General features: G+C 37.3%; 1 protein-coding gene across 6 annotated transcripts in view; it reads left to right on the top strand.

Annotated features, from left to right (window-relative positions):
* CCDC171 (coiled-coil domain containing 171) overlaps nucleotides 1–14,324 on the top strand; it is a 156,089-nt gene that overhangs the window by 62,953 nt on the left and 78,812 nt on the right. For all 6 annotated transcript variants that reach the window (XM_086629576.1, XM_086629582.1, XM_086629580.1 and 3 more), the window contains 4 exons: nucleotides 1,301–1,489; nucleotides 7,927–8,422; nucleotides 9,174–9,290; nucleotides 13,953–14,179. In XM_086629576.1, coding sequence (XP_086485702.1) covers nucleotides 1,301–1,489; nucleotides 7,927–8,422; nucleotides 9,174–9,290; nucleotides 13,953–14,179 — 1,029 coding nt within the window. The remainder of the gene's footprint in view (nucleotides 1–1,300; nucleotides 1,490–7,926; nucleotides 8,423–9,173; nucleotides 9,291–13,952; nucleotides 14,180–14,324) is intronic.

The raw sequence follows: 14,324 nt of genomic DNA, 5'->3' as shown, positions 1-14,324 counted from the left end.
GGAAATCATGCCTTTTTAGGAAACAAAAGACCTCTTTTTGAATAACTTGAACTGTCTCCACAGACTAACATGTGCCACTCTAGGATTTCAGTTTGTGTTCTGGCTCCATTGATCAGGCCAGTCCTGCGTTCTAGTAGAACGACTCTAGATCTTTGCTGCCCTGACATTTTGTTCTTGAGGCATAGGAAGGGAAAAGCTCTTTCAGATTTTCGTCGTCTGCTGGAATTGTGACTGCTCTTCTGGCCCAAGTAAGGGACAGGACTGGCTACAGGGAACTGTTTTGACTCTGCCCATCATTTAGTAAGTACCCCGGTAGTCAATGAAAATTACTGAAGAGGGAGAGTATAGATAGATAAATTCTGGTTATGCAGGTTGCGTGGACGTTTCTATTTTCCTTTTGAAGTAAAGGAGGGAAGGGAGCGAACATTGTTGGCAGTGTTAGGGAGGATGTGTCTTATCGTTTCTTGCTTTTTAATTTAGTATGGTTATTGAGATTGATTGTGAGGTATCTAGGACTTTTCATGTAGAAGAAGCTTTCCAGGGATTTGGGGCAGTGTTGTTACCTGTGTTGTAGTTACTTTCTGAGAACAAAATTTTTCTACAGTTTTATGTGATCTATTGGAAGGTATCTTGCTGTTATTCTCTAGTAACAAAGTGTAGGTGTGTGTATTTAGAGGTTATTGTTAGCTTGATTCATGACTCCCTTTAGTTTGCATGGGAGCTGCAAAATTAAACCGCAGAGTGAATCCCTTCATGTTTGTTGAAAACGTGTCATAAACTAATGAGCTACTTGTGGGAAAAACATTCTATATGCTAAAATTCTCTGAAATGATTTTAATACTTAATAAAATATGAATGTTTTGTCTTTCCAATAAAACAAAAAATAAAATTAAGGCTGTTTTTCCATTATTACTTGCAATCCTTGCAAACTACTAAAGGACTGGTGTACTCAGATTACTAATTTCGCAGCACAAGGTTTAATGCACTTGTTTCAAAAAAATATGGGAAGTGTCGAGTTCAGGTTTCCAACAAAGAAGGCAACAGATGTCTGCAAGGTACTGTAAGGATGGCAAAACTGAAACCAAGGGAAATGCATTGTTCCAAAATGTGTGTTGGTTTGTTGCAAGATTCACGTAAGTAATCTGTCGTGAAAGACTTTTACTTCATTTTAATAAATATATTGGAGAAATTAGAATTTAGATTTTATCGGAGTAGTCTATGCTTAAATTAATATGTACAATGAAAGTAAAATAGTGGTTTAAGAGGTAAAATAATTTCTTTTTAAATGCTTGTCACACAGATATCTCACCTAGAATATGTTTGTAAGAGCAAATCCAACACTTTGAAGAAGCTTCAACAAACCCAGGAAGATGCTTTTAGCAAAATGGCTGAACAGATGAAAGCACAGGAATGTTGTTGGCAGAAACAAAAACTGTATCTGGAACAGCAGTACTCAGGTCTCCTTGGGGAAGTTCAGGCAAGGGCACAGGTATGGTGCTGTGAACTTCTGATTTTTTTTTTTTCTTCTTGTAAATATTTAATGGATTATTTCAGTAGTTGAAGCTCCTAACCAATTTAAGGTTGGTTGGGAATTTTAGTGTATCTTTAAAATAAAAAAAACCCAACACTGTGCTAGTATTAATTTAATTTATAATAAGGAATAAACTACTTTGTTAAAACATTCCAGAAATGAATTGCTTAATTTGGTCTAGCAGTTACTTGTGATGTTTTTTGAGAATGTTGAAGCCGTTAAGATTGAAATAGCTTATTGTAAGAATTATATAGGGCAGTGGTTACTTTTTCAGTGTCATGCTTTGTGAAGACTCCGTAGAGTAACAGTAATGTGATATCATAGAATGGTTAGGGTTGGAAGGGACCTTAAAGATCATCTAGTTCCAACCCCCCTGCCATGGGCAGAGAAATCCTCCACTACACCAGGTTGCCCAAAGCCTCATCCAACCTGGCCTTGAACACTTCCAGGGATGGGGCATCCACAACTTCTCTGGGCAACCTGTTCCACTGCCTCACCACCCTCAATGTAAAAAATTTCTTCCTTATATCTAATCTAAATCTGCCCTCTTTCAGTTTAAATCCATTGCCCCTTGTCCTATCACTACACGCCCTTGTAAAAAGTCCCTCTCCAGCTTTCCTGTAGGCCCCCTTTAGGTACTGGAAGGCTGCAATATGATCACCCTGGAGCCTTCTCTTCTCCAGGCTGAACAGCCCCAACTCTCTCAGCCTGTCTCCATAGCAGAGGTGCTCCAGCTCTCAGATCATCTTCGTGGCCTCCTCTGGACTCACTCCAACAGCTCCATGTCCTTCTTGTGTTGGGGACTCCCAAGCTGAACGCAATATTCCAGGTGGGGTCTCATGAGAGCAGAGCAGAGGGGCAGAATCCCCTCCCTCAACCTGCTGGCCACGCTGCTTTGGATGCAGCCCAGGACACGGGTGGCTTTCTGGGCTGCCAGTGCACATTGCCAGCTCATGTTGAGCTTCTTATCCACCAGCACTCCCAAGTCCTTTTCCTCAGGGCTGTTCTCAATCCATTCTTCTCCCAGCCTGTACTTGTGCTTGGGATTGCCCCGACCCACGTGCAGGACCTTGCAGTTGGCTTTGTTGAACTTCATTAGGTTCTCACAGGGGCCCACCTCTCCAGCCTGTCCAGGTCCCTCTGGATGGCATCCGTTCCCTCCAGCGTGTCCACAACACCACACAACTTGGTGTCATCTGCAAACTTGCTGAGGGTGCACTCGATCCCACTGTCCATGTCTCCAACAAAGATATTAAATAGCACTGGTCCCAGTACTGACCCCTGAGGAGCACCACTCGTCACTGGCCTCCACGTGGACATCGAACCGTTGACCACAACTCTTTGAGTGCGACCATCCAGCCAGTTCCTTATCCACCGAGTGATCCATCCATCAAAACCATGTCTTTCCAGTTTAGAGACAAGGATGTCGTGTGAGACAGTATCAAACGCTTTAGATAAGTCCAGGTAGATGATGTCAGTTGCTCTTCCCCTATCCGTCAATGCTCTAACCTCATCATAGAAGGCCACCAAATTAGTTGGGCAGGATTTGCCCTTAGTGAAGCCATGTTGGCTGTCGCCAATCACCTCCTTGTTTTCTATGTGCCTTAGCATAGTCGCCAGGAGGATCTGCTCCATGATCTTGAGAGGTGAGACTGACTGGCCTGTAGTTCCCTGGGTCTTCTTTTCTCCCCTTTTTAAAGATGGGGGCTATGTTTCCCCTTTTCCAGTCATTGGGAACTTCACCAGATTGCCACATCTGGGGATAAATTTAGGTATATACATTCTGACCCTAAGAACCAATTAGCAGTTATAGTGGTAGATTTCGACAGTATTGAAGGGCTTCGTTATACAGATACTCCACTGAGCAGCTGTTCAAAAGTGGGAAACTGTTGTCACTGATTGTTAGAAAGGTTAGTTGCAATCTAAAATTTTCACTGTTATTCTATAGCCAAAATTTATTATCTTTCAGGTCACATTCATTTACACGTGTTTCAGTTAAAAGTGTTACAAAATACAGGAAATAAGATAAGCCTTGTTATTTATGACTGCCATCTGAAACTTAGTTCATCAGAAGAATGCTGTATTTGATGCAGATTTTGAGCTTGGAAGTCTGTTTATGAAGTATTCTTTAGACAGAGCAATTTATGGTAATTTTTTGGAAGTGAGTTATAATCTTATGTATACTTGTTGCTTGATATTTACATTTCGCATTGAATATTGGCAATGATGATTCAGCAAACCTGTCTCATCTTTTTCCATCCCATGTTCCAGTTTGCCTTCCTTACCATTCAGTGTCGATCTGGGAAGAAGACAGTATAATTGTCTCTGGATTTCTACTTTGTACCTGCAAATACCTGATTAAGCCTTTGCCTTTCTGGAATCCATAGGGTTCATGGATGTCTGCTGTTAAGGCTGTGCTAATCCTGATCACTTGTGTTTCGAAACACTCGGCTGTCTTTTACGTGTTGCATTTTGAGCCTCTTAGCCATATTTGTCTGAAGATCACCGCTCTGTTGAATCAGTGGTGTACAGACAGACTAATGTTGTAGCCTTATTTCCATAGGAAACAAGGGAAAACATGCCATAAGTTACGGAATGTCTTCAAAGGGCCTTTTAGATTACTGAGTGCCAGTGTTAACATAAAGGTACAGAATGCAATATTTAAATTTACAGGCCTTATTCATTAAATTTTATAGGAAACGTAGTCAGTGTAAGTGGAATATGATTTTCCATTATTCTCTATTTCATTGTAAAACTGTGGTTTCATCGCTCTAGGACATTTATTCTAGCGCTGCAAGGAAACTGTAGCAATTTGCTATATTTTCCATCCAAAGATTTGAGTGTTAATTACAAGCAATTTAATGAACTAGTCCTTTCAGATGTTACTTCCTCTCTGGAAAGGGAAGATGAGTGATTTTTGCTGTCCTGCACCGAGCTAATGGTACATCATAGGATGCATCATTTTGTTTGTAACTTTTGTTTTCAACCAGTGCTCCATGCCTTCTTCTAGACGTTTTCTCCTCACAACTCCTGGGTTGAGACTTCTCTAATTTTTCCAGTTGTTGGTATGTGTGCGGAGGCAAACTGAAGACTGTTGGTTCAGACTCTCAGGAGTTAAATGAGAGCTCTAACTGCACAGCAATATGAGTAATGTATCTTGGAAATTATTGTTTTGGTTTCTTAGAACTACAGTGGAGAGGGCTTTTCAAAACAGTCTCCTTACTGTTGAAATGTAACATTGCAAAATCTGGAGGTTTTAATAGCAATGACACTTGCCACTGCTTCTGTTCCCAGCCAGTACTGTTCAGGAGTCCCTGACTCCAAGGTAGGATCTATGGATGTTAATAAGTACTACTTCACAGCTGTTACTGTAGGTCAGATGGATGGTGTAATCAGTTTCACTGGTTTTCTGTAGGGCAGAAATTCCCAGAGTGGCCTTATCATGGATTGGCAAGAAACCAGGCGCTGTATAGATACCGCTCTTCTTTGTCTGTGGCCTCCATGCTTGGAGAGTCAATGGAGCTTAAAATGCATATCCCTCTTCCTTGCCTTTTGGAGCAGGAGTGTAGTCCTCTTGATTTGATAGCGTGCCATTTTGAAAACGTCACTGTGTCTGTTCCTTGGCCTCACACAAATTACTTATTCAGACTGCACAGTCTCATAGGAAACATCCTCTGAATTTTAACTATCAGTTGTTGTTTGTTTGCTGTGTAGACAGTTATTAATCTGTCCCCGTTTTTTGTGGCAACCACTTAAAATAGAATGGTTTTGTTCTGATATGCAAAAACACGTTCTAAGAGAAAAACCCTGTAACTACTTTAAAAATGTTAATTTCAACAGAAAAATAAAAGGTTTGCTAAACAGGAAAGGGGAAAAGTCCTCTAGGGAGAAAAAAAAAAAGTGTTTTACTGGCTTTTTTTGTTTTGGAAACTTTTCTTTTGCAGCAAGGCAGGTGAATTAGCTAAAGGCTATGGTATCTTGCAATTGTATCAAATGTCAGCGCAATCACTGCAAAAGGAGAAGTGAGTGTAACTGTACTGTTCCTGACCCACGGAGTCTCTTTGATGGACATGTCTGCCCTATGTACTTGAAAAATAGGAAAGAAATGGAGGACAGTGGTGATGCTGTTTATTCAGGAGTATAGCTGTATACATTTAGAAAAATAAAACAGCTGAAATACAGGAAAACCTTTTGAAGTCATAGTGTCATTATATTTCTAGTTTCCAATTCTGTTTTTATGCTAGAATAAAGGGTAAGGACCCAGTAAGAAGTAGGACAAAACAGTGTTGCTAGTAGCACCTCATTTTTTTGTTAAGGATTCTTTGAAAACACCAAGCTCTGCAACCTGGCGAGGTGTCTCTCAAAGCTCAAACACTGAAGGAGGCTGGGTTGCCAATGTTTAGGAAGATAATTCTATGTCCCTTTCAAAAACTGTGCTTTTAAGCTTCTAAGAAAACACTAGAAACTGTGAAGTAAGACAAAACCAATTACTAGCCCTTATAAACAAGAAGGTATATTTTCTCTACAAAACTTTTACATTTCCGTAGTCAGAGATTCTTGTTCACTTTTGCATATTACCATATAACCATAAGCATAAAAACACTAAGCTTTTTTAAAAAACAAGCTTTAATTAGCCAGAGCACTGAATGTTAGTATTGCTGCCCAACAGCCCTGTAGGGATCAGACTTTGTTTACTCAGATATTGGCCTTTCACCTGTGATGGCCAGAAACCATAAGTTGTTTTCTAAATTCAGCTTACCTTTTCAGTTCCTTCCAGTCATGCTATCAGGATTTTGTCTATAAAAATCAAATGCCGTAAATAATTCAATAGCACTGAAAATACTGTACATGTCCATACTTAATTTTAGAGTAGTAGTGACATATAAGGCCTGTAAATTGCATTTTGTAATTAAATCTTTAAGTTACCTGCTCTATTTTTGTATCGCTGGAAGTATTTTAATAACACTACAAATTCTTCCTCTTCCGAAAAAATAATAAAATATTTATTTGGTCAAAGACATTCTGAACTGACTAGAGTGCATCTCTATAGAAGCATGGGCTCTTTTATTTCCATACTAGGGATCGCTGTGTATTTTTTTTTCTCCTTCTCCCTGTTGTGCTTGCAGGATGGAGGAGTGAAAAGAAACTATAGTGCCCCTCTCACTAGTTGCTTGAGTCCTGTACCAAGTAGAACACATGAGAATGTGGCTGGATGATGCCATTGTGCTTCTCTTTTGGCTGCTGCTAACAAGAATAGCCTCACCTCATTTTTAACAAAATTGCTTATAGCTCTAAGAGAGGTAGCCGGAGCTTAGCATAATCCTTTCTTCTCTTCATCATATGGGCTTGTCATTACATTCATGTTTACCTTTTTGTGTCCATGTATTTTGACTGGACACATTATACGTGAGCTTGAGGTTCTTTGTGATCAGTACTTAAAATTTATTATCTCCTTATACCACTAGATCCTGTTTAAACGTAGCCTCAAGTGGTTGTTCCAATGACAGAGGACTGTCGTGCATCAAGAAGCCAGTCTAAGTCTCAGAGGTCCCAGCATAGTGTCTTGATTTCTGTACAAGAACTGCATGTTATCAAAAGCAACCAGTTTGCATGGTCAAACCTTAGTCCTGGCATTCCCTAGCCTGTTAGTGTCTTCATTGTGCTGCTCTGGTTTACTGTTTTAGATTTCTCTCTTTCCCTTTTTCAGGGAGTGTACAGGAAAAGAAAAAAATATTCTGCAAGTTCAAAATACCTGTAATGGCACTAGTCAAAATAGTAATATCTGTATTACACTGTTCTTTTGAAAAGTCAGTTCTGTATGAGACCTAATTAATCTGTGAATATATAAGTAGGGGGTTGATTACAAAGTAATTAAGAGATCACCTTTACTTCCCCTTTCCCAGCTGCTGCCAATCTGTTTAGGTTTATCTTCCAGAGTTTTCCTTCTTTTTTTTCCTCTCTTACACTAACTTTCCTTTCTGCTTTGAAGAGCAATATTCTTTCTGAAATTGGAGCATGTAATTGCTTATTGTTAAGCCAACCCATAAAACTGTATTGTGGACAGCCAGGTACTGTTGGACCTTCTATGGTCTATTGCAGTACCAGTGGATTATCATCAGAAATCTGGAGTTCATTTGTAGTTGAAGATTATGCAAATTTTCCTCATACTATTTATTTGTTTTCACATATCTGGTTTTGTAACTGTTTGCTAGAAGAGATACTTTGACAGTCATTACTAATAATTTTTGTTCCTTTAAGGTGTTATTTGAATCTGAAAAAAAATAGTCGTTTTCTTTTAGCTTTTGTCTAGGTAAAAATGATTTTTGTAATTTTAAAAATTATCTTCTAGTTAATATTTCTTCTGTATTTGTTTTTTTTTTTCCCCCTTATCCCAGGAATACCTGGAAACAGCAGAGAAAAATACGGAAAAAATTAATGTCCTTGAAAAAAGACGTGAGAAATTGGCCCTTGAAAATGTTTCTGTGAAAAATATGTTAACACAGGTTCAGAAGGAGCATTCATCTCTCCTGGCAGCCTGTGCACTATTGGCAGGTGCCCTGTATCCTCTCTATGGCCGATGGTGTGCTATGTCTTCCCAAAGAGACCTTCTCCAAGATCAGGTCAACATTTATGAATTAGTGAACCAGGAGATTAGGACCCTAGTTCATGCTCTCTCTGATGTAGAGGATAACAATCAAGATGAAGTGAAAAGAAAATTCAAAGGCCTGACTCGCGTGTTCCGAAGAGGTGTGATTGCAGTTTTGGCAGCTAACAGACTTAAAGTTTTAGCCCAGTCTTCTAGTTCTCTCTTCTCCTGGGTAAATGGCTTCAAAGGCGGCGTTGGAATTCTAGTTTGTATAGGAGACTCCAAAGGCAAGCGTAATCTGTCAAGTAAGCTAATTTTCTTCTTTGATAAATGTTGTGTCAAATTACATGGTTAGTAACAAATAATAATGTTAATAGAGTATAAAGACAAATTTAGTGACATGTTGACAAATGTAATTTCTGCATTTGTGATTTCTGGATTTCTTGATAAATGTAATTTCCCCTAAAAGGAAATGCTTAATCTGTTAAGCATTGAAAGAAAAGTTACAACTCCACATGTGAACTCATACTGTTTGATATCCTTGATATCCTTGACATTTGTGTTACGGATTTCAGAACTAGGGTGCTACCACCTCTTCTCTGTGGTAAATATCGTGTAATGTTCCTAAATGATTGACCATCAACATATTTTTTGAAAATAGATTTTGTCTTCTTTTGTCAATTACTTTTAATATTTATTTCCTACTAAAAATGCAAGAAGTGTCTTTCTGATTCAGGTAAAATATTAGTATAGGATTTCTAAATTTTTCTTTAGAAATTAGGTAGTCTTCCAGTCCCTTTCTCTTACCAGACCAGCTCATGCTTCTCACTGCAAGTTTAAATGGTATCAAAAATGTTTCCCGAACTAGAAGATCTATCTACTTTTCTGTTTCAGTAGTTCTGGAATCATATTTAATACAGTCTAAATTGTCCTGAAAGAAGAATTAATTTGTGGCTTATATACTTAGTTTTGGTCAATTTCTGAAAGAGCTGGAGATATTAGAGTGCCTTTTGTAAGCTATTCAGTTCTATTGCTAGCTACAATTCTCTTTCACAGGTCGTGAAGAGGAACAAATTCACTGTGTTGAAGCACTCAGCTGGTTTACTAGTTCTAACCTCCTTGCTGCAATAATCAGTTCTGTCACTGAATTACAGGATGTTGTTAACAAAACAGGTAATTTTAAAAGTATATTCTTGTAGAAGAAGATTAAAAAAAAAAATCAAAGTGGTTACATCATTTCCATTTTCAGGAGTTTATCTGTACTATTCTGCATGAAATCTCTGGAGAGCCGTATTGTTGGAGCAGATTAATTTTCTTTAATTGGTGATCTACTTTATCATTTCGGTACATAGTCATGGAAACAGAAGGCTGGAGAGTGCTTCTAGAAAGCATACAAACAGCTCTGCCTGCTTTGTTGTGAGATAGGAAAAAAACGTGTACACCACGCTAACGGATATTTGGCTAACCTGTTCTTCAAAGCTTCCAATGAAGTTATATTTACAAGCTTCCTAGTTGTCTTGTTCCACTGTTCTAATATTTGAAAATTACTTTACCAAAGCTCAACCTAATTTTTTTCCACAGAGAAGATCTATGTCATTTCTGTCTATTTGATCTGTGTATTTCTTAAATGCAGGCCCTAAAACTGACACATATTCAACCTGGGATATTACCATTGCTGACTGAAAGGAAATAATTTCATACTGTGTTTTATATGATGTGGATCTAGAATTTCCAAATTGCTGGCATCTGAAAAACTACTGAATTTGATGGATGCTATTTGCATCTGGTTTACTTGCTATCTCGTGGCTTTTGAGAGAGAAGTAAAATGATCTCATTGACACAATGTATAGCAATCTCACTTGGTTCCTCTGCATTTCTGTTGTCCTCAGTTCTTTGGTACCTGGTAGTTTCAAAGTGCCAACAATTCTGTCACAGAATAAAGGATATTAAAGATAATTTATATGAATAAAGAGAAATAGCAGGACAGGGAGAAGGTGGTACGTTTCTTGGAATCCTGAACAATAAACTGGTACCAGAAGTCAGCCATTGAATCCAAAGTGTTTTGATTCAGTTTCAGGTGCTCTTTCCTTTGATCATTCTGTTTTCAGTAACTTAAATTTGCATCCCTACAAAACTGTCTTTCAAAATATTTTCAGGGTTTATACTGCAAGTGTTTCAGTGTATAGAGTGTTGAGCAAGAACAGCAAATTGAAAAGGAATCAAGAGAAAATTTACAGCAGCATCGAGGTGCTGAAGTGACTAGTTAGAATACCCTAAACCTTATGATATTTTGCTAGTATTGAAGTGTATGAGAATTCTGGTTGACTCTATTTACTTGATATCTCTACACTGAACACACTTTCGATTTTGAGAATTAGGAAAAGCCATACTAAGAATGTTGTGGTCACAGTCAGTTTGGTGATTCTTTCATAGCTTATCTCTATTTTTAAGTCATTTTCACAGAATCTCAAGATCTCACTGATGTATTACTTAGAATTCTGTTTCTCATGAGATCAAAAGTATCCCAAGAACCTTTGGTTCAAAAAATAATAATAAATAATTTAAAGCTGGACATGAAATTTCCAGAAGTATCAAAGTGGTAACGTTCTGAATGAATATATTTGAAAGGAAGCTTGCATACTTAGGAAATTTTTTTTATGTTCTGCAAGTCATATTTCAAATAGGATTTAAACTGTTAAACTGACTTAAATGATTTTGAATTTTTTTTAATGTACATAGGCAATCTGGGAGACATCTGCCCTCTTCAAATCTTGAAATAATGTCAGTACCAGATTAGACTGTGCGTCACAGGAGAGAGTAGGCACAAGAAGGTGCTGTGTGGATCTACGATATGGAATGGTTTGGTGTCTTAAAAATTGCTTTTAAAGATGGCTAGGTTCTGAGGATCCATTTGAAGCAACTGAAAGAAGCCAGATCACTCAGATCTAACACAGGAAATCTTGGGCTTGTGCAAGATGTTGATTTGACGCACATTTCTTGAGCTTTCAACTTTTAGAAAGGTGGCTTTTGTTTGACATTCACAATCATTTCCCTTCACACTGTTCATTAGTTCAGTTCTTATTCCAGTATGTCTTGGAGTGATCTCTTAGCTTCAATCTGATGACAGTTCATTAAAGTGTGGGGTTTTTTGTTTTGATTTGATTTGGGTTTTTTTGTAAGGTTAGTTTTGTAGGTTTGTTTGAACAGAATCTGTACTGGGATAAACCAGACACAGTAAAGGTCAAGCTTTTTGAATGCAAATATAATCAACTGTTACATACACACAGCCTTTGAAGCTTAGCATGAAAATTTTAGTCTTGTGTAGTACTGCTAAGTTCATCCTGCTGACTGTTCTGTTTCACCAAAATAAACATGGATTCTTTCTTATCTGTCAGTGAAGTATGATTTGTCACTTTTCATTGCCTTTTTCTTAATTTGTTTAATGTAAAAATTAATTTATTTTTGTGATATACCTCTATGTTAATAATTTCTAATACACATCACAATGCACATCATTTAATGCTTTTAATTGTAATTCCTTGATCCTTTATGGGCAGGTACTTAAAATGTATGTACTTAAACCGTATATTCTTTTCCCAGTGATTATAAATACAGTTCCTTGTGGAATTGCATTATATTTTCGTTTCATCTTTCAAAGCAGTCAGTAACTTGCATGAACATACTTCTGTGTATTTACTCCAAACTGCTCTTTATAAAAAATATAAACAGAGGTGGTGATTTGCTTTTCTCATTCCCCATCCCAAGAAAGTGCCTTAAATTGTGGATGCTGAAGTGTACTGAATAACAGTGGAATGGAATAAATGGAATGATTGTTTCAAAATGCTACAACGCAATTGTCTGAACTATTATTATTAATTTATTTTTAATACAGTTAAGCTGTATTAAAGGGAACGTAGGGAAAGGGGCTGCTATCCTAGATATGCACATATGGAGAAATACTGTGTTTCCTGGCAGACAAACAATCTCGTGTAAAATGAGATACCAGGTGGAAATACTAGAAAAGGTGAAGGAACTGTAGCTCATTGACAGTAGCCTTGTTTTGATATTTATCAAAAATCACAGCAAAGGAGGGTTTTTTAGAAGGTTTTGGTGTCATCTTACATGGAAGGTGGTACAAATGTTCTAGTTTTAATTTTAGGTTAATTTAAGCTTTCAAACTGATGAATGCATCATGACTCAAGAAGAGAGATGGTCTTTGAAACTGAAAGACAGATTGGAAAGGATAATCTGTGATAAGAGTTAAAATTATGAAGGTAGCTTATCTTTTATGTAATCAGTAGTAGAGGACCAACATAAGGACAAGGCAGGAGTCTTGGCCAAAGTAGACAATAGCATTACAATAGCAGTTTCTTCTGGATATGAGAAGAATAATATTTTTTTATTATTATTATTTCAAAGGATGTTTTGTTAGTTGAAGTGCAAGGTAAAAATGCTGGATAAGATTTTTAGCTTTAAAGAGGAAGAGAAAGAGTGCTATCTGAGTCACAAAGAAAAGACAGATTTACTACTAGCTGGTTTTATGGAGAGCATGTACTCAAAAATGGTCCTTCAGTTAATCACTGGAATCATTGGAATGGTGGTATTTTGAAAAGAATCAGGAGAATGACTCTGAGAAAAGAATATTTGCTTTTATGTGATTTTGTTGTTTTTGTTTGCTTACAGATAAATTTCATCTCGTGTGTACATGATAAATTCTTTATGAAGAGAATCGTGATCTTAAAATATCAATAATCATGTTTTGTTTGCTTTGAACCTTTCGCTTTATCCTCATGATGTATAAAAAGAAATTCTTTAACTTAAAAAAAGCTGTGGTTATTTTTTCTGTTTATACTCTTAAGTAAATATTTTAATTCACTGCAGCAACAGGAGATCTGCTGTACTACTGAATGTAAATAAGCTCTTCCATGCTTGTCATCTTACACTGATAGTATCATAAGACAAGTAATGACAGATTAAGACCTGCCTAGCAGAGGGAAAACTAAATTACAAGACTTTTATTAAGGCATAAATAAACCTATTAACTGTTATCTGGAATACCAATTAGTGGAAGGAGCACTGACAATTTTATTTATCAACATTAAACACAATTATTAATTACAGACCTGACGAATCTAGCAGTAAGCAGGACATGTTGGGTGTGCTGGGGCCTTAAGTCCATTATATGAGAAGGATGATTACCAAAATCCTGTGGGGAAATAAGTAATTGTAGCTGTAAAATTTTAATTGCCTTGGAATAAGGTAAATTATATTCTCTTGTCTCAGAATATAAATAGTATGGCATTAAGGTACCAAGCCTCGCTAATTTTGAACAGCAAATGATTTAGACATCTATAGAGGGGAGGGAAGAGGAGTCAGGAAACCCTCAGAAATTTGCATTCTAAATATTACGATAAAGTGTTTTACCATGTGCTATCACATCTGACATACTCGACCTGGCTTGCATTTGCTTGCATCCATCTTCCATGTCTTCTGAATTACAAAATTGGAACACCCAAGAAAGACTCAAGAAAGTGTAGTATTGGAGGAGAACATAAAAACAACTAGAAAATTGTTCTTTGACAAACAAATTCTGTTATTTAGAATCCTATCCTACTCTTCCATCCAGAGATTGATAGGATTAGAGTGTTCATTGTTTAGTACAGAATTTGTCCCAAAGTCTCTCTGAGATACTCCTGTAAGCTCAATCTTGCGCTCTTTAATGGAAATTTCCTACTGAGTGTTTTAAAGATGCTATTTGCTGTTGTTGCTTTTTTCAAGTGAAAAAAAATGAAACTAATAACCTACTTGATGTTTCTTTGTTGTTGTTTCCTAAAGATCCAAAGCCCTGGCTTTCTGGACATTTACTTGTAAGTGCAGCCAGGAGCTCCTTTTCAAAACTTATGGACAAGCTGAATGTAATAATGGAGACTGTTCCACTGAACAGCAGCAGGAGCATTACTTACCCAGAGAAAGACTCCTTGGTACAGAGGCTGGCTCAGGGACTTAATAAAATAAATACCCAGGCCCTGGAAGCTGGTTTTTGTGACAGACTACCCATTATGGTATGTATGCTTGTAGTGCTACTTCACATAAACAGTGGGTTCACAGCGTAAGTGTTACAGTGCGGCTCTCTTGAAAGTACTGTTAATTCTGTTTCAGATTGTTTATGAGTCGGTTACCTTGAAGTCAGCTATATAGAGAATCAGG

The sequence above is a fragment of the Tauraco erythrolophus genome, chromosome Z (genome assembly GCF_009769465.1).
Source record: "Tauraco erythrolophus isolate bTauEry1 chromosome Z, bTauEry1.pri, whole genome shotgun sequence".
NCBI classification, from domain to species: domain Eukaryota; kingdom Metazoa; phylum Chordata; class Aves; order Musophagiformes; family Musophagidae; genus Tauraco; species Tauraco erythrolophus.
This window is presented reverse-complemented; position numbering and strand designations above follow the sequence as displayed.